Below are 27876 nucleotides of genomic sequence, written 5' to 3' on the forward strand. Positions count from 1 at the left end.
TCTTAGAAACCCCCAGCTGACCATCTCTCTTGAAGGACCTGTGGGGCCCACTACAGCCAATTCCAGCAGTTTAACTAAGGATCCTCACTTACCCCAGGGGCACCCTTGGGGATTGCTTCCCATCCCCTTGTGCCAAATGTATGATCCAAGGGCCCCTTGCAAAAGCCTAAACCTCCAATGTCCTACCCAATAAACTGTCTTCCCCCTTCTAACCTGTTCCTTGGAATACCCGATTGTGCTGGGGCGCCTTTTTTCGCCTGCTTGCACACTTGCTGCTGTAGGCCCATTGTCGGCCTCCCACTCTTTAATATTCACCATGGGGGTGGGGCACTGCGACAGCTCCCTGACCATCCAAATCCTTGTGCCTTAATAGTTTGTGCTCCCTTTGGGGGCGGGAAGCTCTGTCACGGACTCCCCCCCACCCTTTTTGTCATTCACCTGCACCATGGTCTACTGGGGGGTTGGAGGCACCGCAGTGGCCTCCTGCTCACCCAACTCTTCCAGTGCATGAGCCCAGATGCACGCTTGGGTGGCTGGAGGGATACTCCCCCTGACAGCAGAGGAGGAGCCCGCTCATGCTTCCCAAGTGCCTCCTGGCTGAGTGTGCCCGTGCCTCTGTTTGTCCTACCATGCCACAGATTAGCTGACTGCCATTTTTCCAGATGCCCCTTACCCAAAGAGGCATCACCCCCTCTCACACCACGAGAGGCTTCTCGAGATAGAACAGAGCGGCCTCTTTCACTTACCTGGCTCAAAGCTGCCTGAAATTTCTGGGGCGGTGAACATGCCAAAATGGCTGCTACCATGCACTCTGAGGCCTGCTTTGTAGGCCTTGTCCGTGCAGCCTCCCAGTCCCTGTCAGCCACTAAGTCCATGTGCCCTGCCTCACAAAGCAGGCACATGGCTCCTGCTACTTTATCTTCATTTGCAGACATTGTATTCCCAGAAATGAAGGTGAAACCCTAAAGTAGAGGCCACTAAGTTCGAGGCAAAGGTTCAAAAATTTTAAGAGTCCCATCACCAGCCACCAGGTTAACTGCAACCGGCAAATGGTGTAAAGGAGCCCAAAAGAAACCCTACTAGGAATGTAATTGGGCTGCATTGGGCAATTTTACGATCTCCTATGTATTTGATTTATACAATGTAAAGCAATTTTCTAATTGGTGCTACAATTTTTCATGAATATGAAACACACTTTTTATTTAGTTCCTTTGTGTATCATACAAAACTTCACCTAACTCTAATTTTAAAAAATACACCTCTCATCTTTCAGTTTTGCAGTACTTGGCACAGATTCCAGTCTTTTGGTTGGTTTTGTCATACTTATATTTTCATGTTTTTCATTTACAGTTTTAGAATAGAAATAGCTAATACCATAAAGTGAGCAGTTCAACACATTTCCTTTGATGCTTTCATGGGTTAATCATTTGCTGCATAGATGTGTATGTAACTTTCGTAAGTATTAAACTAAATATTTAAGTCAACTCAGCTTTTTATGAGTCTGAGGTCTGTCCGGTAGAAGATGGGTATAGAGAGAAACTACATAACTGAGACTCTGGCATTGTTTGTGATTGTGATTGTATGACATTTGGAGTATCTGCTTGTCTGGAGAATTTGTACTGCCTGTTAGTAGAAGAAGCACAATGAACAACCAATGTTTTGTTTTTATTCTTATTGTACTATATGAGGGGGTCAGTCCATAAATGGATTGGTGAGTGATGCAGAGGGTCTTTTTTTGATAGCTCAAATTTTAAAATCTCAGTTGTAAGAAAGGACATCTTTTGTTTGTTGTACCCAAACTTTTCCTGTCTGTTTTTGCTGGTTTTAGGATTCTGCATGTTGCCTCATCTCTAAACTGTTGTACAGCATTCACCACAAAACATGCACTGTAGATTGGCTCCACCGAACTGCTTTACTTTACTTTCCAGTAAGGACAATATAGATGGGTTGAACAACGTGTAATTCACATGGAGGTTAAATGTCATATACATATTCCAGTGTTTATTTATATCACCCACATATGACAAAATTATGTGGGTTGTAGAAGCACCATTGTGCTCGGAGTGTGTTGCAATTTCAAAGTACTGCAGTGACACATGCACGTAAAACTGCCCTTTCCGGGTAGAAAAACCTATTTGAATATATTAGCTAAGTCATTTCCAAAGTGCATCTTCCACTCCCACAAGGATGGGTCCTTCATATTTAAAAAGCATTGGCAAAGTCAAGAAGTCTCTTTTTGAGACACATTACTGCACCTTTTGGCTTTCTCAATGCTTGTTATGGTTACCGAATAGCATCTGCAGAAAGGAAACAATGATTTTGTTGATGCTGAACAGCATGGCAAAAGAAGCCCAAATCCGCTTTACGCATAGTGATGTATGCATGCACTTGAGTCAACGTGCATGATCACACATATGCCAGGATGCAGAAGCATTTTGGCTTTGCTTTAAATTTACCATTCCAAGATGGTTCACGTTTGTCTCAGTGTGAATAATTAAAAAAAAAAAAAGGTTTACAAAAGCACATTTAAAGAATAAAGCATTCCAATAGCAAACTGTAGCTGTCGAACATGCTCAAAATGTCAAAGGCTAACAAAATTTTAATATAATAAAAAAGAGACAGGGGAGCAATTGATGAGTGGAGGAGGGTGGAGCAAGTCAACTCCACCTAAGCAACTAAGAAAAGGGAGTTGTGGGGGAAGCAAGAGACTCTGTATGGGTGAGAAAGCAACATGGAGAGTAGAGAGGATTTGAAGTGAGAAGCAGCACACATGGGAGAGGGAGAGAGAGATTAAGAAAACACTTGCACTCCAATGGCGTGCTGAGAGCAAAAGAAAACATGAGTTCTCTGACCATTAATAGTTGAAGGATACAAGTTACACAATCAAATGGATGTTAAAGAAGCTGTGCTCCAGCAGAGACAGAAATACAAAAAAGATGAATGAAAGCAGTTGAACAAGAAGCAAAGAGATGGACTATAAAGCAGGAAAGCTGACCCAAAACCCACTTGTTTCATTTTTTTTAGAAGAAACAGACAACTAAAGCTTTCTATAGACAAGACCAAGAAATCGGGCATACTAAGCACTAACAAAAGCATGCCCTCCCATTGAACAATCATGAAAAGCTGTTTTCACTGTCTAGGTAAAGTTGCATTTTCATGAACAAGCCTATTTATAAATAATCCATATTTCCCTTCTTGACATGGGAAAATGATGGAGTTTTCATTAAAAGTTATTTTACAGTTCATTTTAAAAGTCAAATTCACTGGTGAAATAGTTACAAATTTTCAATTAATAACTGCAGTGCAAAAATAATTAACGAAAAGTCCACTTTGTGCTACATGAGAGGAAACTTGTTTAGAGCACATTTGCCTCACAGCCTTGCACCTGAGACTGAATATACATTCAGAGCTTGTCATTTTCTTTCACCTCATGAAGGCTTAGACTAGAGGTTATGGCTTCTCCATGGAGGACATAAAATTGGTGGATAAGAAATCCATGTTCCTCCACTCTAAAGTAGAGCCAGGCCCTGACATCAACTTCCAGTCTTGCCCCACTGGGAAATTTCGAGAAGTAAGAAAATGACTATACCCAAAAGTAAATCCTTGGGCTGTGGCAAGGTGACCAATCTACCCAGTTGTGAAGCAACTTCAGCAGCTACTGAATTCTTATTTCTGCTCAGAAAACCAGTGTCATCAATGGTACCTTAAGGCATACTCACTGACTTCTGTTTCTTGCCGTGCCCCACCTGAGGACTTGGAGTTCCAGAAAATAAAGTCACATGGCAAATCATTTCACTTGTGTCACAGACTTTGTGTACCCTATAGGTGCTCAATTGTGGGTGGCCTCAAATTTCACCTCTATTCTGTTCATCTGTAAAGGGTTACTAACGGTTGGGAATTTCTAAAATCTGATTTCCATAATTATGACTACTATTGTTTGTTACATTTATCTCACTTTCTGAAATGTTTTGTAGTATGGGACTTTTATCAATCTGTGTTCTTGACTTTCATATCATCTGCTTGAACTTTACAAGAATTTCTCTGTCGAATTGTCTGCTGCTTGTGACATCCTTAGCAGGGATTGCGCAGAGATTCTCTTAGAATGGAGTTGTAATCTAACCAGAGTATGTTTATTAAGTTAGTAAGGGAACATCTGTCCCAAATGAATTACACACCTTCTGACATCACTGTAATCCAATCTATTTTTCCTGAAATGTTAAATATATTTAGGAAATATTACTTTCAGGTTCTGCAGTCTCCCACTCAGAGGCTAATTCCTGGGAGCATGAGTTACTTTTCTCTGTTGACATAAATAATCAACTACAGTGTAGAGAGAGGATCTCTCTGCATTGTGTGCATTCATTGGTCAAATGACATAGAATGTTAAATATGAAGACCGCTTACAATCAGAAGTACAATTAAAAAGCAAGATGTTATTTTTACTTCTTTACTGAAATACTATTTATTTTATTTATTTGCAGCTTTCTATATTACCAAACTAGCAGTAAGAATGGTAAAGTGCTTTACAGAAAATCACAACAAAACAAAGACAGCAACACAATAAACACAGAAGTGAGTGGAAAAATAAGACAATAATTTATTTATTTATGGCATTTCAAAGTGTAGTCGTAGCTGAAACTACCCTGCAGAGAAGACATAAGCGGTTCCCCCAGTTATAGAAGGAACAATAGATAAAACAGTATTTTCCTAATCGGTTAAAAAAAACAACTGGAAAAGAGGTAGGCACAAACAGTAATTGAACATTAATGATACAAATATTTTTTGTTTGTTCATAGTTAAAATATACTATTTAGTTGCTATGTGCTCTCATTATAAAACGTTCTGCACACTCTCCATTTATGTTCTTAGCTGTATTACAAATGCACTGCGCCACTGTGCCATACATTTAAAAAAAAAAAAAAACATTCTCAAAATACACATATCATAACGTGTGGGGCAGATGCAAGCCAAGCACACATTTGATTGAGTCATGATAAGCAAGTCTATTCATAGAAGAAAACATATTGGCAGAGGCCATTGTTGACATTTAAAAATGTAATTGAAAATGTAATATGGTAGTTTTGCAAACACCTCCTTTACTGGATAAATATGTGCTTTATTTTAGAAACCGTATGATTTTCTTTTGAATACTGTGTGCCCTTTAAGAAGCTATTTTAGAATTCTTGATGCAGGCTCAGCTCACTCATGTAAAACATCCAAGTGCTTGTCTACACCAACCAGCGCAGTGTCTCAGCTTCTCAACTTTTATTAGTTAAGACAAATGCTTCTTATAGACAGCTCCTCACAAAAAGGAAATGCATTCTATCTGGCCCTCAGTTGCTAGTCCATAAGGAACCCATAGTAAATATGCCTGGCTGACTTTAGCATTGAAGATAATATAACCAGTAATTAGAATGGGTAACTTATTTTACGCTTAGGTTGGAAGATTAACTTGCTTTTTATTTACATATTCATTTTACAATTGCTTACGAGTAATTCCATTACCTAAAGTTCTGCTTCATTGTTACATTCATTATATTATGAGGATGCACATCCTCCCACAGACCCTTTAATAGTTCTAGTTCTATTTTTAATATTGAAAAACACAGGTTACCTTTCACTGTATACAGGGTCCAACCACCAAGTTAAACTTACTCACCATACAATCTTATATCAAACTGGCCTGATGAGTCCCCCTAACCCCCTCTTTAACAGGGAGACTGGGCAGTAGTTAATGACTAGAACAAAGAAGAAAAAACTCAGAATAATACGATTATACGTATGTAATCGTAATATTCCTCATTCCACTCATTACATTACAAGGCATACAAAAAAATGGGGCAATCTCTAAACAAAAAAGAAGAGGAAACACTTATACAAATAATGATGAAGTCAAATTTCTTCAAATGCCCAGTACTCGAAATCAGAGCCCTAACAGGACAAAGAGCCCAAACACATGTCAACACACTGGATTCTGTAGTGCTTCAAAAATGATGGTGGAATAGCCAAAGTGGTTGCCCCTCAAGTTTCAATAATGGATCAATCAAACAACCAAACATGATTTATAGAGTGCGGCTAATCATCCACGAGGGGAGGGTATCCAGGCACTCAGAACATAGCTGCTAAGGGGTTCAGTTGAACAGCCAGGTCTTGAGTCCATTCCTGAGTTTCTGAAGTGAGAATTAGGTATTTAGGTGAAGAGGGAGGTAGTGCCAGTATTTCAATGTAAGGTAGGAGGTGTGTCCTCCGTTGTTGCTTCGGTGGATGTGGGGGTGTGTGCAAAGGAAAGGGAAACTGAGCACAGGTGTCTGGAGGATTGGTGGACGATCAGGCTGTGGTTGATGTATGTTGGTCCTTGATTGTGAAAGGACTTATAGGTGTTGATCAGCATCTTAAATTGATATGCCTTCTGAATAGTGGGCCAGTGGAGCTTTTTTGAGGTGGGGGGTTGTGTGGGTCCGTTTGGGGAGGCGAGGATTAGTCTGGCTGCTGATTTCTGTATAGTCTGTAGTCTTTTCAGGAGGTGCATGGCGATTCCTATGTACAGTCCATTGTTGTAGTCCAGTCAGCTGGTGACTAGAGCTTGAGTGATCGTTCGCCTGGTTTTGATGGTGTTGATGGGAAGTCATTTGAAGATCTTACGGAGCATGTGAAGAGTGAGGAAGCAGGCAGAGGAGAGTGTGTTGATCTGGTTTCTCATGGTGAGTTTTATGAGTTTGATGTCCAGGATGATGCCAAGGTTGCAGGTGTGGTCTGTCGGAGTGGGTGCTGGTCCTAGTTCGGTAGGCCACCAGGACCTGTTTCACATGGAGGTGCTGTTCCCGAAGATCAGCACTTTCGTTTTGTTTGTATTGAGTTTAAAACAGTTGCTATTCATCCAGTCGGTAATGCCTGTCATGCACCTGTAGAACTTGGCCTTCATGGTGGCCTTACTGGTGGAAGGGTCTTCTAATAGTGAAAGGGTAAGCTGGGTGTTGTGATGTTCACTCCTCTGGCCCAATGATGATGGCCAAGGGGGGGTGGTCTTTTTGAGGACTTTGTCAGGAAAGGGCACACAGATAGAGCATTATTTCTTGAGTTTGCTGGGGTTGGCGGAGGTTTCTTGAGAAGTGGTTTGACTTCTGCAAGTTTCAATACTTCGGGGAAGGTGGCCATGAATATTGATGAGATGATCTTGGTGGTGAGGTAGTTGCTGATCACGTTGCTCCTGAGGTTGGAAATGTGGTGAGGATAGGAGTCCCTGGGTGCTCCTGAGTAGATGGAGTTCATGGTGTTTTGTGTGGTGAGCTGGTCCCAGGCAGTGAGCAGGAGGTCGGAGGTAGCATCAGGGTTTGCATCCGTGGGAGCAAGGAGGCAGAGGGTGGTAATTGCGGTGTGTTGCGGTTCAATGTTTTTATAAATGGTGGTTTCATGGAAGAAGTCTGCCAGTGTGTTGCAGAGTTCCTGAGAAGGTGTGATGATGTTTTTGGAGACTGGAGGGTTGGAGAACTCTCTAACGATGTTGAAGAATTCTTTGCTGTGGTTGGTGCAGGTTTCTTTGTGGTTGTTAATGGTGCTCTTCTTCATCTCTTTCAGTAGTTGGTGGTATTGGGTGAGGGATGACTTGAAGGTGGCTCAGTCTGTGGCTCCTTGCTGGTGCACCATTTCCTTCAAGTTGCTAGACCCTTGAAAGTCCACCCAATAAGCAAACATTCCTTAAATTTAACTTCCTTGCACTCCTCCTTGGCATGGTAAACAGAAATGTTAGACTACTCAGAGACTGAATCAATAGCTTAAGACCCCTTTGAATAACGCCATTATTAACAAACAATGACGAAGTCCTTGTAAGGGAGGAAACTTGATTGATATAAACTGGAACATCTCGTCTAACATCTAGGGAATGAAGCAATCCTGTTACAAAATGGTCAAAACCACCTCTTGTTTTACATGAAAAGGATATTGTATTTTAGGGCTTAAGAAAGGACCCTGTCTGAGTATAAGCCTGTCCAAATGTATTCTTGATAAAGGTAGCCTTCAGGAAGGTGAACCCATCTCCTCAGTCTTCATGCTTAGGTAATGACCATAAAAAGAGGACTTTTCATGTCATGCAGTGCAAAGGTATAGACTCCAGCTAAGGAATCAAGTATTTCTTTAGTGAGCCTAGGACTAGCAGAGGATCCCAGTTTGGACCAAAGTTTCTTACCAGAAGTAAGGAAATGGAAAAACTCTTTAGCAGTCTGGAAACATAGGTTACTGAGAAAGAAAGGCCCAGCCCATCCCAAAGTTCTCTAAAGGCCAATTATAGCGGGCAATTGATTCCACAAAGTTATTACCTCCAAACCTAAATGACCACCATCCTGTAGAAAGAAAAGTACAATTACTCCTTCACAGGATATTGGATCTAGTTACCTGATTTAACGTTTGGCAGAAGGGTACTCCAATACAAACATTATGGATACTCTGACCACTCTATTATAAGTGCATTAGGATATAATTCACTTGTAATAAGGTGGCTGGGATATCCATCACATTTGTTCAAGTACATCCATCTGCCAAAACCTAAATCAAATATACCTCTCCCATTATGACCATGGCGCTATTCAGACCATGAGGGCTGCGGTTGCAGTCTGACTGCCATCAAAGCAGTGGTCCGACCGTTTTGGTGGAGGTCAGACTGCCACATTATGACCGTGGTGGTTGGGCCACAGTCAGACCGCCAGCACCGTCTTTTTCCCTCCACTGGAGGGACTGGCAGTGGTAGTGGTCCTAATCCGCCAGGGCAGTGTTGCATGCAGTGCAGCCCTGGGGATCACGACCCCCTCTCTGCCAGCTTTTACATGGCGGTTGCACCGACATGTAAAAGCTGGCAGGGACGGAGTGCAGGGGCCCCTATGGACAGCCCAATTGTGCATTTCACGGTCGTGCGTTTCAGTGAAAAGCACGACGGGTGCTGTTGCACCCCACGCAATGCAGCATTGACACCGGCTCAATTACGAGCTGGCGTCAATGTTGTGGGCTGGTCCACACTGGGCCAACAGGCAGAAACAGCATTTCCGCCTGCAGACCCAGCGGGAACTTGTAATGGGGCCCATGAGAAGGGGGCTGCACTGGCGGCAACCTGACTGTGGGAGTTTGGCAGGCGGCCTTTTCCACCTGTCAAACTCATATGATCCCCTGTGTTTCTAGAAGAAAAATATCTCTGAAAAGAATTTCAGTGATAAGCAACCTACATATTTCTCTTTAGTAGAAAGGCCTGCTATCTATGGAGCAAAGGAACAAGGAGGTGATGAATTATTTCATTTCTTTTCTGATGATGTTGAAGTTTGTCCTTCTTTTCCTTTTTTCTCTCTGCTGCCATGGCCTTAGCAAAGGCATCATCATTAAGGCATTGGATATTAGGAATATCTGAGTCATTAAAAATATAGATGGACATGGCTCAATAAGAATATCTCCTAGAATAGTTACACTCCTCCCCCATAGGATTCACTTCCATGGAGGAGTAAACCACCTGCTATCTGTACCTCTGAGTTTTGTTTACCCTCCAAGGTGATCTTAGGAATTACCAACAAGCTGAAATAAAGGCCCTATATATTTAAGTAGAAAATATCATGTGATGATTCTCTCCAACATTCTGTTGGACACTTTTCCAGTGAACCAATAGGAATGACTGCCCCAATCTTTGCCATTTCCTTTTATTTAACTGCCAAAAGTTTGCATTTTATGAAATTAGCAATATAAAAGATTTTCTATTTCAAGAAAAGAAACAACCTAAACACTACTCACTAGCTTGTAGGCATCCTACTTGCTAACCATCTTAACAAGGTGTTCCCTTATTGGCATAGGAGCATAGCCCCATTCAAATTCAAATGAACAGCAGTGATTTAAGACATGCACCAAACCAAAGAGACCATCGGGAGGTGGACTAATTGTGTGTCACTTAGAGATGGTGCACAATCAGTGTGTACCCAAGAGCTCCCCTTGCAAGAGAAAAAGTGGTTCTATGGACTGACCCAGACATCCTGCTGGCAGGTGCAGTCATTCCCTGTATTGTCCTGCAGGGGGATCTATGCCCCACTTTCAAATGCTGGCCACTTGGATGTCCATAGAGTGAAATGTGAAACTACAGCTTTAATCAGTGTGTCTGCCTTTCAATAGCCAGTCAATTAAGTAGCTTATTACTGAAGTAATCCATAAACACAATAAAACATAAACAGACAATAAAGAAAAAACTCAATATAAAATGCAGAAATAATACATATGCAGGGACCACTGAGATGCCAGTATAGAAATGATGTCATATATTTCATCATGTTACGAAGGTAAGGACTTTGTGTGTTGAACAGCGGCTCATAAAAACGGCTCACAACACAGCACATCAAACGAAAGTTCAATTATTGTAACAACATACACACTGATATGGAAAGAGAACAGAAAATCAAGCATGCATCATGTTTTGGATTGAAAGATTATACCTTGGACAGAATGTCAAATTGTTGGGTCACATCAACTCTTTGTAAACAAAAGTAGACACAGATAGTGTATATACCCCAATCTGAATTAAGACAACAGCATTCTATATTAATTAGAAATCACTAAATTAATATAGGTTTTCAAGCCAAATGAGACTTCTCAGCATATAGCTTCTAACAGTATTTAATAAATTTCCCATTTTCTCTTATTCCTGTCAAAAGGCAAACTTACTCTTTTTTGCCCAAAGCTTGTCTTTTGTAGGTATAACCCAACATTAAACAAAATAAGTCCAACCTGCCAATATCTGCACAACATTTTTCCAGATATTTAAACCATGGAACTTTTCAAAATGTGTCCAGCCTTGTACAATCCATAATAATTTGAAGATTTAAGACAGTTATTGGATTTTTTCCACACTGAAATGAATAGTAATAAGGGGGCTAGTTTTATCCTGTCCTCCTCATACGTGAGGCCTAACTCCTCATGCTAGGTGCAATATGAAGTACCCTGAGGGATACCTTGTAGCTTTTAACACTATTGTTTTTCTATTACCTGTAGGACTGAAGATTCTACATGACACCAAATACTTGCACCATAAGTGGCCTTTGATACACATTTGCTACTATAGATGTCCAAGATGCATTTAATTGGTTTGTTATCTAATTTGGAATCAAATCTGAATATGCGACATGTAGATTTAAAATGTTTTATTTTACATGATGGTATGATTGTAATACGTGTGACCAGAAGCTAAAATCATCAAATATAATTCTTAAGTGATATAATGAAGCAATTGTGCAATTCTTTTGCCCACATTTCCTGCTTTAGATCTCCTACGACCAAGGGACATGATGTCAGTCTTGGTAAGATTGCAAAATCCTTTTTTTTTTTAATTAAGGCTCTCCATAAAAGAGAAAAAAACCTACACCATTTCTTGAAATCAATTAGCCATTCTGGCTATGATAATTGCATCATCTGCATATAAATGTATGGGCAACTTGTGATTACCTACTTTGGCTACACAATAATAGAAGCTGTTAACAAATAAAATGCTTATAGAGTATGTCGACCAACAGGGGCTTCATTAAAAAATATAACAGTTTCTGAAAATTGAGGCTCACTCCTGTGTTAATTAGTGCATTCAATTTGATTGGTTCCCACCTGATACATCTACCTATCTCAGCTATACAGCACTGCCGACACAACAGAATATACTTTGTGGTAGAAACCAGCAATTTTTAAGATTAATGGAATATGCCCACTAAATAGATTAGCATTCTCAAAACACTTGTTAATAAAATCACATAAAATATAAGAAACAAAAATATAGTCAATTGTAATTTTACAATTAACGTGGGTACACTGGCCAAGCCAACAGAGACAGAACAGCTTTCAGAGGCATCACACAAGATATAAGCAGCCAGGAACTCAGAAAACACTTCTTCCTGTTTTGACGTACCTAGATGAATGTAACCTGAATGGGATAAATTAACCTCAAACTCTGGGTGTCAGTTAATTGTTCCTAGTCTATGGTAAAAATCAACAGCAAGGATAGTAAATGAATCATTATTAGATAAGTATCTGGTACTTGAGGTCTCAAAGCAGCAGCATCAAGCAGTAGAGAAGCATCCACATGGGGGTTGTTGAGGTGTTTTATGCACTACTAGCCAACGTGGACATGTGCACATTGCCCACATGTCCTCCAAGCAGGGAAATCTGGTACTTTGGGTCCTAAAGCAGTGGCACAAACCAACAGAGCAGGTTCACGTTTGTAGCTGTTCTAGGAAAAGCACATGCATGGAAACTGCACATTGACTCATCTTGCACCCAGTGCACTCAGTTAAAGGTGTGCCATGGTGCAGGCCAAGTTAGTTTGCCTTATATGTATTACAGGCTTTAAGGGCTTGTTCTCATGGTTAAGAGGTAAAGAGATTGTCCCATAGAAATGTGAGCCTAGGTTTTTTTCTTCTGGCTAGAGAGAGCCTCACAACAAAGTGTAACAACCATATTTTAGGATTTGTAACACAAGATTATACCAAACTTGAGATTCATAATGAGACATCAACAGATTAGACGATACGAATGAGAGAAAGGCGGTGAGAAGTGAATTCACTGTCATTATGACATGCATATTCACTTATTTACTGCTTTGAATTTAAGGGTTTGTTCTCCTTACACTGTATTGTGTAATTACTCTTGTATTGCATTATGTTTCTGTTTTTTATTATTGTTCTGTTCTTAATCCCCCATTTTTAATATTTTGTTTTTGTCATACCTCTGGTATATTTTTTATTATGCCGGTATTAAAACTTAACCGTTTGTCTTTACTCAATGCCTCTTCTTTTTGTCTTTTATCTCAATTAGCTTTGAGTAGTACTTTGTCACCAAATTAAATTACAATTACATTTTCTGGTCTGTCTCGGTTTGGTGCTCAACTCTTTATCTAGAAACCCTTAACATTTTTGGCAGGTCCAATTTAAAGAGATCTCATCAGCCTTTTTAAAGGTAAAATTCCCCTTGATGCTTTGAATAAAAAAAAACGCGATCTGTTTCTTTTTTGCTAAATCAGCAATTGTCCTTAGAAACAACTTACCAATGAAGTAAGCTAGGAGAATAGCTAAAAGCACCGCAGCAGCGATAGCTGATAATGCAGCACACTTCCAACTGCAGTACTTCGACGGCTTTTTCAACTTGAACGCGTTTCTGGAGAAGGTATTTCTGGGCAAAAGTCTTGGAGGCGGAGTGTAAACCGTCCCAGAGGTCAAAGGGTATCCAGGAGAAGAGCTGCTGAACAGTGGGGTGGTTCCAGAAGATGTTTTGAACAAGAAATGTCTACAATGGAAAGAAATAAACACTGGGTGAGTATGGAGGGCTTCGAACCTTAACTGCAATTCTAACGTGCACATTTGACAGAATCTACAGATCAAAATATCGTTGCTGTCAAACAAACCTGTGTTTACTGAGCAAACATCAATTTGTCCTACACTGGCTAACTTAAATTATTATGGATAAATTAACCGGATTCTCTATAAAAACAAAATTAAAAAGAAAACTTTCCAGGGTGCCTTGCACCACAGATTTACCTATTGAAAATTGACTGGGATTTATACATAGATTTCAGTATTGTTTACGCAGTTACTCCAACAATGATTTCTATGCTTCCTGAATCATTGACTCATTTTTTAAAGACGCACACCCAATTTTTGTAGCTTGGACTCATAACCTCCCTATGGGCTCTCTCTAAATATTTTACATCTTGCACCAAAACGATGCAAATCTGATTAAAAAACATGTTGTGCATCATCATCAGTCCTAAAATGGTACCCGTCTACTTTCCAAAAGTTGGGAGACACAGCTATAAAAACAGAATGTATTTATTAGAACATTTTCTGTCGTTTCATATGGTGTAATATGGATGTAATGGTGGTAAGCATGCGGCTGGCTCGGTGGGTATAGCCCAAAGTGTTGACACACTTCTCGCCTAGCATCCCTCAAGGCGATATACCTACCCCAGGGCTTACTCATTACGTCAACCATGTTTGCTTTACTTTCTTTTGCGTATTACCTTCAAATTGTATGTTAATATGGTTCTGCATTGCTTATGTAGCATATATTTTCCGATTTCTACATTTCAAAAATGTTACTGAAGCATGCACAGTACTCTAAGTGCAGTTCATTTTTAAGGTAGTTGAGCATGGGGGAAGAGTTAAAGAAAAAAATATTGCTGAGTCTTTGCCTCAAACGGGTTTTGTTTGGCAACGATGTCCTTGTCATGACCGATGTGAACGTAAATCATAGCATTTTCTAGCAAAACAAAATAGCATACTGTCTGCTATACAGAGAGGCCCGGACAACTAAAATAACTTGTTGTTCCGGTTGCCCATACAGTATGTAATATTTAGCCCCAGATTGAGGCATATTAAATATTTCTTGATATGCTTGTAGGACAAACTTGGATGTCAAAAATGATTTAATCATTTCAAATATATTTTTTATTTAAAAAACAAAATGATCAACCCACCCAAAAACTTAATCGGTATCTATCACCATCTGAACCCATCATCCATGACCACCAACAGGTTCAGAAGGAGAGCATTTACAGAGCAGTTTTCAGTCTAGACGTTCCACCTGTATTAACAAAATTGTTTAATTTCACCCTAGAACTTTACTCAGGTTCAATATTGGACATCCTCGCAACTGTTGTCTTGTTTCTTCGGTTCATCTTTTTTTTTTAACTGCAAGCAGCTAGTTGAGCAAAATGCCTACCATGGAGTGAATCAATGAAACAAGGGCATGCAGACTCAGAGTTCAGATGCAGTTTCTGAACTGGATCTTTGAGCAGGAGGAATGGGAGGTGTTCCCCCTCACTTTTACTGTGCACCTTAATCTTAAAAGAAGAGAGCCCCAGAAATTAAAAATTAAAAACTACTGGTACTGCACCTGTCGGTCAACGGATATTCCTGGGCAACAGGAACCTCTCAGATCAAACACTTGATACAACTGCTCGAAATAGTGTAATTCAGCCTTCATAAGAGATCGCATAATTTAAGATTGACCACAGAGGAAACACCGATGAAGAATGAGGTGACCATTTGACCAAGGAGAGTTGTTGAGCAGGGGACTTGCTCCACTCTTCAGCTAAACCTCCACCCTCCATGCCACAAATACACAGGGGGTTAAATAATCTGATTTAAAGGAGTTAACGTTTGGAGGACTGAATACCCTATGACATTTTCATAAGATATAAAAATATGGTTTTCAGTGACAGTGATACTATGTGGAGTCCTAAAATGTGTATCTGTTGCAAAATGTCGCATATTTGTTGATAATAAAGGCATTTAAACTAGAAAAGGGAAAAGCAAGATTTATCACTTCTTGTGGCTAAAGTATAGATTGATGTGGAATTATCCAGGGCTCAGCACTACCCAATTAAAAGGCCTTTGGTGGCTGCAGAAATTGTGCTCACAAATCTGCTCAACTAAGCATAAACCCCAGGTCGAAATAAAATTCAATGGATTTGTCTGAATTACTTTCTATCTAGTTTCAAGGCTTCCCTCTCATTCCAAGATGTATGTTTATTAGTTTCAGAGAGATACCAGTAAATCCCTGCTCTCTGTTTGCAGGATTACTGGGCTTTCCCAATGGGATCTTTGCACAAACACATTTCCTGAAGTCAACAACTGTGCTTGCCTCAGTAACAACAAAGATGGAGCTTAAGCTGTGCAAGTGCAACTGCATGACAGGACGCAGCAGGATCTGAATAAGGGATTTTACTGAAGCATGCACAGTATGGTAGGTGCATTTCGTTTTCAAGCTGGTTGAGCTCAGAAGAGAGTTAAAGAAAAAAGTATGCTGCGTCTAAGCTTCAAATGGATTTGTCTGACAACGATGTCATTGTCATGACTGTCGTGAAAGTAAGTTACAGCATTTTCTAGCAAAACAAAAAAAACATGCGTATGGGTTGTCTAGATAGAGAGGATAGGATAACAAAAATAACTTGTTGCCCATACAGTATGTAATAATTAGGCTCAAAGTGAGGCATATTAAATACTTCTTGAAATGATTGAAAGGCAAAACAATTATTGTGATAAATCAGTTTATCCACATATTTAACACATTTATGTTGGCAGTCTCTCTTTGAAACAACTTTATTGTTAATTTTAATAATTTTATTATAATAAATGTGAATAATCAGAAGTTGTGTGAGTGAGAAAAAGGCAGAAGAATCAAAGGAGTCTTAAGTAATAGGGAATGATTTATGAAAGGGGAGGAAAGGTATCTGGGTTTATGCGTGATATAGACTAAGGGCCTGATTTAGATCTCAGCAGAATTATGACTCAGTTGCAACGGTCACAAATATCCCGTCAGCTGAAATCTAAATATCAAAGAAAACAATGGTATTTAGATTTCGGCTGATGGGATATCCGTCACTGTTGCAACAGAGTAACCCCTATGCCGAGACTAAAATCAGGCCCCAAGTCCTTAAAGGAGAATGAAAACATCTAAGTTAGTTACAACGTCTGCGACATAGATGGAACCTTATCCGAATCTTGGTAGAGAGAGGTCCAAATTTGTTTGAAGATGAAAGCGGAATGATGGTTCACAAAATTGTGAAAATGAACACCCTTTTTAGCCTTGGACCTCTAAAGTTTATAAAATATATATGCTTTTTCTGATTCCATAAAAACATCCTCAATAAAATGTCTCATCATTTAAACAATGTATGAGGCATTTTCGCATGAAGCACTGATAGAAGAAACAGCAACATTTTTATGCCAAATGTCAAATCTGCTTGACCAAGATAGAAATAATGCAGACCATTTTTCAGTTAGTGACCTAAGTTTGAGTATAACATCATCAAGGTTGGTTGAAAATGCATCATTAATAGAGATGAAATACATAACACCTAGGGCCTCATTATAAACCTGGTGGCCAGGCTCGCTGATGGCGGTCGGACCACTGCCAATGCGGTGGTTTGAGCACCATATTATGACCACGGCGGTAGTGCCGCGGTCAGACCGCTAGCAATGCCAAAATTCATTGTCCCGATGGCCTGGCCATGCTAGCGGTCCTAATCCGCCAGCAGCACTGCAGACTTAGTTCTCCACCAGCGATTTCATGGAGGAAAAGGCTGGCAGAGAACGGGTGCAGGGGGCCCTCTGTCTGGATTTCGGTGGACGGGCTTTCCATTCCACTGAAATCGTAATGACCCCCTTAATATTTTGAAAATTCAAGGTAAAACCAGAGTTTTTAAACATAAAACAAAATCTATTAAGCAGCATGATCTCCGATTTATCTATATTTAATTTATAACCTGACAAGAGTCAAGAAATATTTAAACATCAACACTCTTCTCATTCAAAATGTACGTTACTTTTTTCTATCAAACACACATTACCTACTACATTCTTTTATAGATCCACAATTCACTGACACCTCATCCTCTGTTTATACTACAGAAACTAAAGCATCCAACACATATGAAAAATACAATTTTGATTATGCTCCTAGAAATAAAACAAGTGTGGAGTTACAAAAGGACACCGATTTAAATCAGTCTTTTTTCCCACTTTTCTGGAATATATTTTGGTCTAAATTTCATTCCACTTCACATTCAGCTTGTACTACACAAACATTATTGTTTTTATAGTAGGTTATTTACTACCCCTTCACTCTTGTTAAAATGAATCTTTATAATGATAGTACATTTTTGTCTTGTAAAAAGGTTAATACTGCTTTTGTTAAAAGACCTGTGAGCCCTAGGGTGGTCTTCCCACAAATCTTTTGTCTTACTCCTCCATTTTTGCTGATTTAGTTTTGGTTGGCCTTAGGACTCTCCACACTTGCTGATAAGGGCTAAAGTGTTTGTGTTCTCCCCTTTAAGCAGGGTAGGTTTTACTAACACCTAAGTGGCACATTTATTCACTTGTAAGTTGCTAATTAAATGGAACATGTACCAAGGGCCTGTAAATTATATGCTACTAGTGGGCATGCAGCACCCACTTCAGTTGCCTTTTTAAACATGTTTTCAGGCTTGCCACTGCAGCCTATGTATGAAGTTTTAAACTGTCATTTCTATGTGACAAACTAAATCTATTGCTAGGCCCAAATCACCCTTTTTAATGGATATAAGCTACCTTCTAAGTAGGCCCTAAACAGTTCATAGGGCAGGGTTCAGTGTATTTAAAAAGTTGGACATGTATTTTTCATTTTTACATGTCCTGGTGATAAAAAACTACTCTCCTTTCACTACTGAAAGGTCTACCTCTCCCATAGTATAACATTGGGTTGACTTACTTGATTTAACAATTGATAACTTTCAATTAGGAACAAATAGAAATTTCAAATTTTGTATCTAAAGAATTGTAATTTAAAACCCTGTTTAGTGGAAACATTGGATTTGAAGTAACAATTCTGAATATGTCACTTTGAAAGTTAGCATTTTCTTGTCCATACCATTTGGTGTCTGTCTGTAACCTGGATAAAGTGACTAGATGTAGCTGGCAATTGGTCATAATGCAGTGCTCATGGACAGTGAAACAAAGGGGAATAGTAGCTGGCAGGATGGGCCATCTCTGAACTGGTGGGGGAAGCTGTCACCTACCACACTCACACATCACAAAGGCTCTGTCTAGCACACTCACAAAGGGTTCTGACACTAGTCTTTTGTAACCCCAGACAAGCTGGGTCCAGGGCTGTGAGGCAGGAAATTCAAAACACCTCTGGGTGTGGAAACCACCAGAACGTTCTCCTATTTCAAAGTGGGCATCAGGTACACATAATGGAGCCTCAGACCTACCTCTTCAGTACACTCTGGACTCAGACGACCTCCTGAGCTGCTCTGCCACAAGTACTGCTACTCTGCCCCCTTGCTGCCTGAGTGAAAGGACTATCCTGCATCTTGATCCCAGCACCACCAGAGTGACTCCAAGCGCTAGTTGGCTCGCCTCCTAATCAGAGCCTCAGAAACAGAAAAGGCCCCAACCATCTTGAATCCAGCACCTAGACTCTCCATGCTTTCAGAGGTGTCACTTCAGTACTGGACCCTTTAAACTGGTCCTCAAGGTGCTCTGCTATCCTAGCTGTGATCCTGTGGGCAGAACCGACACAACTCAACACATTTCCTCGCAGCTCTGCTTCAGAACCACTCCAGTGTGACACATCCCTGATGCTGGACCTTGTAGCCCACAGTCTCCTCAGAACTGCCGCTGTGCAACATATGTTCTACACAGAGCTTCACATCACAGGCCCCATGTCGACAGTATCCACAACAACGATGCAGGACTCTGCATCACAGCCCCACAGCTTCATTAGCACCACCACTGCGTGACACATCCTCAGTGTGTGTCTCGCAATGCTCCACAACCAGGATTTCAGGTACTTTGTTCAGCGGTCCTAATTGGTTCCTGTAGCTGACCAGCGCTCGATCACATTCGGCCTGAACTTGTGACTTTGTCCTGGTTTGGAGCAACCAGATATCTACAGTTGGGGCTTTGTGCTTCTAGGTTCTATTTTCACTGAAAGCCTTAGCATTGAATATCTTCAGTTCTACTGATCAGATTGTTGTTGTTTTGGTTGCAAATAACTTATTCATCTTAAATCTATTTTTCAAAATTGGTTTGGAATATTTCTTGAGTTTTGTCATCACTTTATTACTGTTTGAAGTGCTTCTGAAATACTTCACACATTGCTGCTAAATTAAGGCTGGAAGCTTTTGATCCATTTAAGCTACCAGAGGGTTGAGAAGAGGTTCATTTGGGGTTTCCTTATCACTACATTGTAACATAAATTGTAGTTGCTGCTTGAGAAGTGTTTCACTCCCTAACCCCACATGTGGGGTAAAATTATATTTATATATTTTCTGTTCTGTTTCTCTTCTGTTATATTACCATTTGATAAATTGTAAGTTTTTTCTCAGAGGTTGTTGCAATGTTTGGAAGGTTAATTCCATGACTGGAAAGTTTGTGGATCATTTTCTTGCTATTGTTTTACAAAGAAATATTCAAATTGGAAAGGAAATACACAGAATATGATGTGAAACAATTACAGACTGGATAGGGTATATCCTTCATCTACACAGGCAAACATCAAAAGGGATCTACTTTCTCTCTAAGCATTATACTACATCCTATGGGAATCAAGGAAGGGGAGGTAACAGTAGTTCTGGGGTTATGCTGACTAGTAATGGCTTGTTGGCAGTATTGACTGCTTATCCTATGAGGGCCATACCCGTATGCCCACAACTAATAAATATATTCAAGTATGCTAAAGTAATCAATTTCCAATAATAATAATAATAATAATAATAATAATAATAATAATAATAATAATAATAGTGTAGTTTGAAACAGTGGTCAGAGACTATGTACTATCCGTCACATAAGTATTTGGAAACAAATGAAAGCCTCTAATTAATTGCAAGGCAGAAGAGAACATAGGACAGCCAATATGTGTTTTGCCCCTCAATGGCTTTTTCAAGGCTAAGATGGTTTGTACATCAAAAAAGCATTGTCTCACATGGCAGGTGCGCCAGTTTTAGTCTGACCTTGTGATCCTAAATATATCTTCAGGTAGAAGATCAAAAAGTGTAAGATAGTATACACTTTTTGACTGGACCGCAGGGACTGAACCACTAATAATGAAAGCTATTGACCACTCTTTCAAAAGTATTGTGAAGGTCACTTCCCTATTAAACAAGTGTGAACATCTACTACCTGAAAATACATGTACAACTACAAGGACAGCTACTGTTTGCAGTTCTTGTGTTTTGTGCATCCTAAATGGACACAGGGACACATACTAACAAATAGCACTGAATGTCAGTCTGCATTTGACAAAAGTTCACATACTTTTGATGAATTTTGAGCAGTTATGTAAAAGCAAATTCCATGAATGTCACAAATCTCTGGAAATAACACCTCATATTTAGATTTAATATTATCATTGGCAAAGCTTAGAACATCCCAACCATCCTGTGTAAGTCTTCCTCACATATCACTGTAAAAAGAAGCACCTGACAGGGTGATATGCTGAAAAGATATCACATCCTCTTACTCCAAAGAGCAACCATCACCTTCCAGCAGCACCGCCACCCCATTATTGTATATTTGGGTCACAAAACATTGAGATTTGCACTGCAAGAAACAGATGCAGGCAGACAGAAATCAAGACAATGGCAATTGGCAGAAATTTCCCATTCTTCCCACTCTAACACATCATTGCATTGATGACTAGTAAATAGTACTTAGAAAGGTATTGAGCAACCCCCGCATTTCTTTTGGCACTAAATTTTCCAGAAACAAAGACATCCTCTCACTGACTTTAATGAAAAATAACCACAGAGATTACACTGTAGCATGTCAATCACACACAGTCCCAGGAGACAACAGTATGTTATAGGTCTAATTGAATTCTATGTCAGGCCCAGAGGTTTCGGATTATGCTTCTCTCTCTTTACTGCACAAAACACAGCAGTCAATGAAAATGTTCAAAACAAGGGACTACAAATTCCAAGATCACTGTAGTCCATAACACTGTCCAATCATAGGTAACGTACATGTATAAATGCGTTCAACAACAGAGTCCTTCCTCTTTCTTTGCTGCTCGCAGCCTGCTTTAAGTGCATTTCATTATCTCTTACTGAAAGTAATGTGAAGTGGTTTTATTGATGTGTTGTTTTATATCAGCGACGTGTCATCACAGTGCCTCTTCCTGTCATCTCATGTGCGCCCCGTTCCACCATCTGGGGTCGGGTCATGTGGGAGATGCCATAACGTGAGCAGGAGATCTCTGACCTGCTAAAAAGGTTAATTCAGAGCGCTGCTCCTACTCTGGTATCTCCGACTTGATTGTGTGACGCACAGCACGCTTTGCGCGCTCCGTGAGATCGGTAGACCTGAGGACGATGTCCTCTTTCTATTTCTACTACCGTGCATGCACTCAGATGAACTGCTCTGACTTCGAGTATTTCGGAGAGAGTATTGCGTGTGTGGTGAGCCGATCAGACTGAGCTCACTTCCGGGCCCTGGAATGCCTTACGAGACGCTAAATCGATGTAAGGCTCTGCCTCAGGAATTGCAGGAGCTCCCTCCACTGAATAGTGTTGCCTCAAACAAGCACCCTGTGCTTTCTTTTAACCTGCTGGGCAACTCCCCTTTTATCACTTCAGTCCTCATAATCAAAATTATGGCATATGACACTGAGGCGGATGAATATTATCAGGGCTTTCCTGAGGGGACTGAAGGCCAGCACATGGAGGAGAGATTAGTGGAGTCCTTGAGTTTTCATGTCCAGGACTCTGTGAATCAAGCCTTAATCAAAGCCTTGAAGCCCTTTACAGCCCCAATGAGGAGGTATGGCCAAGGAGAACTCAGGGGACGGACTCCTAATTTGAATGTGTCTGGAAAGGAATTGACACCTGACTTGGGCCTTGCCCAGAGAGCCTCTGTTGTTCCATCGTCATCAGAGATTCTTGCGCAAATGGCAGCCTCAGTACTAAAGGACAATGAGTATGAACCTTTCTCTTTGTTAGGTCCATCAGGCCCGACTTCAGGTCCATCCCTGATAGCACTGGATGCGTCCAAATCAACATCCTCACATTCCTCTGACTCAGACCAAGCATTGGATGACCCTAAACCAGCTGGCCAGAGCAAGCAAAAATCCAAAATTTTGAAGAAGACTCTCAACTTATCTTTTGACCCACAGGTTATTATACTTCCCAGATCCACAGAGTGGATACCTTGCACCAATGCACACTATGTTCAGGACAGGATATGAAAAGGATTCGACCGGGATGTCTGTAGTACATTGCGTTCTGAATGTCCACGTCCCTCACTTCTGGGCAAAGTGGTGGAAACGCCTGATTTAGATCCAAGGCTAGCAACCTTTATGAAGAAATTATCTAAGGTCCAAAAAAAGGCCTTGATCGAGCCTTGAAGGGCTGTCAGGATAAACTACTTGACATTTCTGGCCCATCACCAAAATCTTAGAATTAGCAGCGCATGTGAAAGAGGCTAAGGAGCCGTTAAATATGAATGCTATTCTAGAATGGGCTTAACGGGCTATGTGCTTGTTAGGTAATGCTAACTGTGCAATGTCCACTGAACTAAGATGTTCCTTTCTCATGAGGATAGAACCAAAATTGGAAGAACTAGCGCCTAATGAGGCGAGTTCAATGGCAAACGGCATGTTATTTGACGACAAATTTGTGAAGGAGCTGGGGAAGTACGTGGCTCCCGCTCTAGATAAAGCCCAGCCTTCTATAAAAAAGATGTTCAGTAGTGGCCTTTTTGCTAGGGCTGGACATTTCAGAGGTAGAGCATCAGGCCGAGGATTCTACCAGGCCTCAGGAGGTTTCTCACAGAGAGGACGAGGTAACACATATGTTACAACTGGGTTCTACCCTTCCAGACCCAGCAGAGGTAGTGGCTACAGAGGCAGTTCCTCAGCATCAGATAATGTTTCCACAGGTGAGAATTATTCCGTTTACAGAAGTAACATTGGGGGGATGAATAAAAGAGTTCGTACAAGCTTGGGAGAGCATTTCACAAGTTCCCTGGATCTTGCAAACTGTTACGGGGTTCAGAATGGAATTTTATGCTCCCACCCTTCAATCCACACTTCCACGAACCCTCCCTTTTTCCCAAGCAGAGAACAATTTCATAGATCTAAAGATATCAGCCTTGCTTCACAAGAAGGCTATAGTTGAAACAGTTCCTCTGCCCTTAGGTTTCATCAATTACATTTTCCTGGTCCAAAAGAAAGGCGGAGGCTCTCGTCTGGTACTCAATCTATGGGAATTCAATTCCTGGATCCTTTACCGGCACTTCAAGATGGAAGGTATTCATCTTTTGATGGATCTCTTGCAGGAGAAAGATTATCTAGTACGACTAGATCTAAAAGACGCTTATCTTTCAGTTCCCATTTTCACTCCACATTGAAGATCTCTTCAATTCGTCTGGAAAAACCAATGGTATGAGTTCAAGGTCCTTCCCTTTGGACTTTCTTCCGTCCAATGTCTCAGGGAAAGAGAGGTTCAGCTCATCATATATTTGGACGATATCCTGATCATGGCTCAGTCACAAGAAACTCTACTGATGCATTTGTACTGGATCATGCAACTTCTTCAAGATCTCAGTTTCCTTATCAATGCATAGAAATCAAGCCTGATTCCCTCCCAAAGAATAGAATTTTTAGGATTCTGGGTAGATTCTATCAGGGCACAGCTTTTGTTGCCTCTTGCAAAGAGGATTTCCATAAAGAAAGTGTTGAGGAGATCCATTGTCTCTCAGACTATATAATTGAAGACCCTAGCCCCTGGATCTACTGGCCTCATCCATTCATGCTCGACCACTTCCCTACCGGGCCCTGCAAACTTTGAAGATTTTTCATGTTCGCAAGGGTCTGTCATACTCAGAACAGATTTTTTTTGTCGGAGGAGGCCAGAGCAGAGATCGCCTGGTGGTTGGGCACATGGATGCCTGGAACAGCAGAGCAATTTTTGTGGCCATTTTGGAAGTAGTGATGGTCAGACGCCAGCCTTAGGGGGCTGGGGAGCCCGTTGTGGAGCGATAGAAACGGGGGGTCTTTTGTCCTCATCAGTTGTCGGGAGATTCTGGCTGGAGCATTTGTGATTCATTCTCTTTCTCCTCCCAAAGCGAGTTGTTGTATCCTGCTTCGCATGGACAACATATCAGCAGTATAATATATAAATTGTCTAGGGGGCACCAGATCCCAAGTTCTTGTGTCGATAGCCAAAGAGTTCTGGGAATTGTGTCTTCAGAACCAGATTTATTTAGTAGCAGAGTACATTCTGGGAAAATCCAACATGGTAGCGGACTGGAACTCTCGCTTTCTGAGAGACAGCAGCGATTGGAAACTGCATCCTCAGATCTTTTCCAAACTCAATCGGAGTTGGGGTCCATGTTCTATCAATCTGTTTCCTTCTCAACTGAAAGCTCAAATTCCCTGGTTCTTCAGTTGGAGACCAGATCCTCTAGCTGTGGGAATGGACGCGTTTCTCCAGTTTTGGGAAACAGGACTCTTATATGCTTTTCCTCCTTTCTCCATGATTCAGAGTACTCTCTCAGGTGAGGAAACAGCTGGTTTTGATAACTCCCCTCTGGAAAACGCAGCCTGGTACCCAGTGGCAATGGTGCTCTTTTGTGGTCATCTTCTGCTCATCTCGCACCAACAACTTCTGCTGTCGGAGCCGGCAGGATGTCCCCATCCTTTGCTACTGACGAGGTTAGTTGTCCCTCATGACATGGAGACTTTCAGGAGACGTTGGCAAGTGCCAGGAGTTTCGAACAATGCATTGTTTTTCTTGTCCCAATCCTGGGATCCTTCCACTTATAAGAGATATAAGTCATCTTGGAAAAGATGGATTAGTTGGTGTAGTGAACAATGTATTAACCCAATGGGAACGGGCATTAATATGATCATTAATTTTCTTTTAGAACTGGTTTCCCAGGGTATGGCTTACAGAACCATTAATAACTTTAGATCTGCGATTTCTGCAGGTCATCCTCATCTGGAAGGTAGACCAGTAGGTGATCACCTGTTAGTATGCAAACTTTTAAGGGGAGTCGGATTCACCAATCCTCCTCAAACTAAGTATTCTTTTTTGTGGGACGTTGACATAGTCTTACGTTTCTTGAAGGCATGGCCCTCCAATGAGGATCTCTCACGTAAGCAGATGTCGGCAAAACTAACTGTTCTTCTTTCTCTAATATCATGTAGACGAGTCTCGGATGTGAAAGCTCTTGATTTAGCAGGTAGAGTATTTACTCCTTCTGGGGTGTCTTTATCAATTTAAAAAAGAACAATAACGGCTTCTAAATGTATTTCTTATACTGCATTTCCACATCATAGAAGTTATGTGTTGTCAAATGTTTAAAAGCGTATGAAGAATCTATTTATGAAGTACGTAGGGATTTACAAGGGCAATTACTTATTTCCTTACAGAAGCCTTTTAGACCAGTGTCTTCAGCCATTGTAGTCAGATGGGTCAAATGGTTGCTAAATGAAGCCAGTATTGATATTTCTAATTTTGGAGCACATTCAGCTAGAGGTACTATGGCATCCAAGGCTTTTTATTCAGGATCTAGATTAGAGGATCTTATGAAGGCAGCAGATTGTTCTTCAGATTCCTCATTCAAGGTGTTTTTTCATAAACCTATTGCTTCAGTGGTGGTAGAACAACTTTGAACTAGCATAATCCGAAGCATCCTGTTCTGACATAGCATAAAACAAATTCTAGCTTTCGAGTCAAGAATTTTCAATTCAATTAAGGACACGGAGGTGAGGATTATCCCACCCATAACTTAATATGTTATGTGATTTGCATTGAATTAATGTTATATCTTATGAAATGTGAGTACCCACCCGTTTTCATTCTTATTGGTAGTAGTATATTACAGGTACAATTTTGTTTATCCTGGGTGCGGATAAAAGTGGTTGATGTCTGAGGGACGGAGATCTGCCTAGAAGTCTGGGACCCTGTTGGTCAGCGATGCGGAAAAGGATTTGTTTGAAGACTGTCACTTTTTGGATAGCCAGGCATTTCAATTTGTAACAAAGAAATAGGAAGGACTGTGTTCTTGGACGCATTTATATGTGTATGGTACTTATGATTGGATGGTGTTATGGACTACAGGGATCTTGGGATTTGTAGTCTCTTGTTTTGAACGTTTTCAATGGCTGCTGTGTTTTGGGCAGTAAAGAGATAGAAGCATAATCCTCGCCTCCATGGCCTTAATAGAACTAAATATTCTTGATGTGAAAGCTAGAATTTTTTTTATTGCTATAATACCCCACCATCACTGCCAACACAAGCGACTCACTTGTTGACTTTTCCCAGGAGGTGTATCATTCAAAACTATGAAAGAAGAAAGTTCAAGCTCCTCAGTACTTTCAACTCATCCCATTTCCTATGGATGCACAATCACTTGCTGCCTAAACTTTTATTAAAGAAGGCTTGTGAGACACCCTTCCTATCTATATACCCATTACATACCACAGATACAAGGTGAGACACATTCAGAAGTAGAAACCATGGGCCAGATGAATAGAGGCTTTTTGTATTTCTTAATGGGCCGAAACACAATTTTGGCCCGGTAAGAAATGCAAAACAGCTTTTCCTATGTAAAAGGCATTTAGGGAATCACAACATGAGATTTCTACCCTTGTAGAAATCAGATGTTGTGCTTCCCTAAATAGGAAATCCCAAATATGGATTTCCTATTTGCGATTTTTTGGCACATTTACAAAGCATTTCCTAAAGGCAAAATATTCTCTCAATTGGTGTTCCTGTTGCTAGAATCTACTATTTTCAGTGAGGCTATGAGTTCTCAGGTGATATACCATTGTACCAGTGATATGTGACATGCATATCAAGATTTAGTCTGGGATACTGTTCTCATTGTACTTGGACATAAGGTGTAAGGATTTGGATAGGTTAGACATGTAATGAAGACTTTTGACAGCTAAGCAGGGCATAGCATTTTGATTTTTTTTCCTGATGCCAGCACTGGATTTATGTCTGACTATTTTTCCCATTCAAAGATGATACATCTATGAACAGATGTGTATAAACTCTTGCTATTGGCATCCCGATTAAATTTAAGATGACAGTTTACTTCATATCATGTTTTGCAACTAATTATAGGTCCCATGTGCCAGTGATAGTATAGGGCAGTTCCTTTTTCGTCAGTGTTGCTCTTGCAAACTATTGGAGTGGTGGATTTACTCTAACCTTGATAGCTGTTACCTACCTTGCTTCTGTGCTCGCCTCTCTTATGTTATTGTAGCCCTATAGTGTTACGAGCGGCGCGCACATTTGTTGCTCTTCATTTTTCTTCCTTCAATGTTTCTTGAATGTATAGTTTCATATCCATGCTGGACTTGTAGACTGGGGCCAATCTCCAA

The 27876-nt window shown here is 40.6% G+C and overlaps 1 protein-coding gene across 1 annotated transcript in view; it reads right to left on the bottom strand.

Annotated features, from left to right (window-relative positions):
• The window catches only part of TENM2 (teneurin transmembrane protein 2), a 1257685-nt gene that overhangs the window by 577040 nt on the left and 652769 nt on the right, over positions 1-27876 (bottom strand). The window contains exon 5 of the mRNA XM_069199351.1: positions 13043-13281. Within this exon, the coding sequence (XP_069055452.1) occupies positions 13043-13281 (239 nt within the window). The remainder of the gene's footprint in view (positions 1-13042; positions 13282-27876) is intronic.

The sequence above is a fragment of the Pleurodeles waltl genome, chromosome 7 (assembly GCF_031143425.1).
Source record: "Pleurodeles waltl isolate 20211129_DDA chromosome 7, aPleWal1.hap1.20221129, whole genome shotgun sequence".
In the NCBI taxonomy this organism is placed as follows: Eukaryota; Metazoa; Chordata; class Amphibia; order Caudata; family Salamandridae; genus Pleurodeles; species Pleurodeles waltl.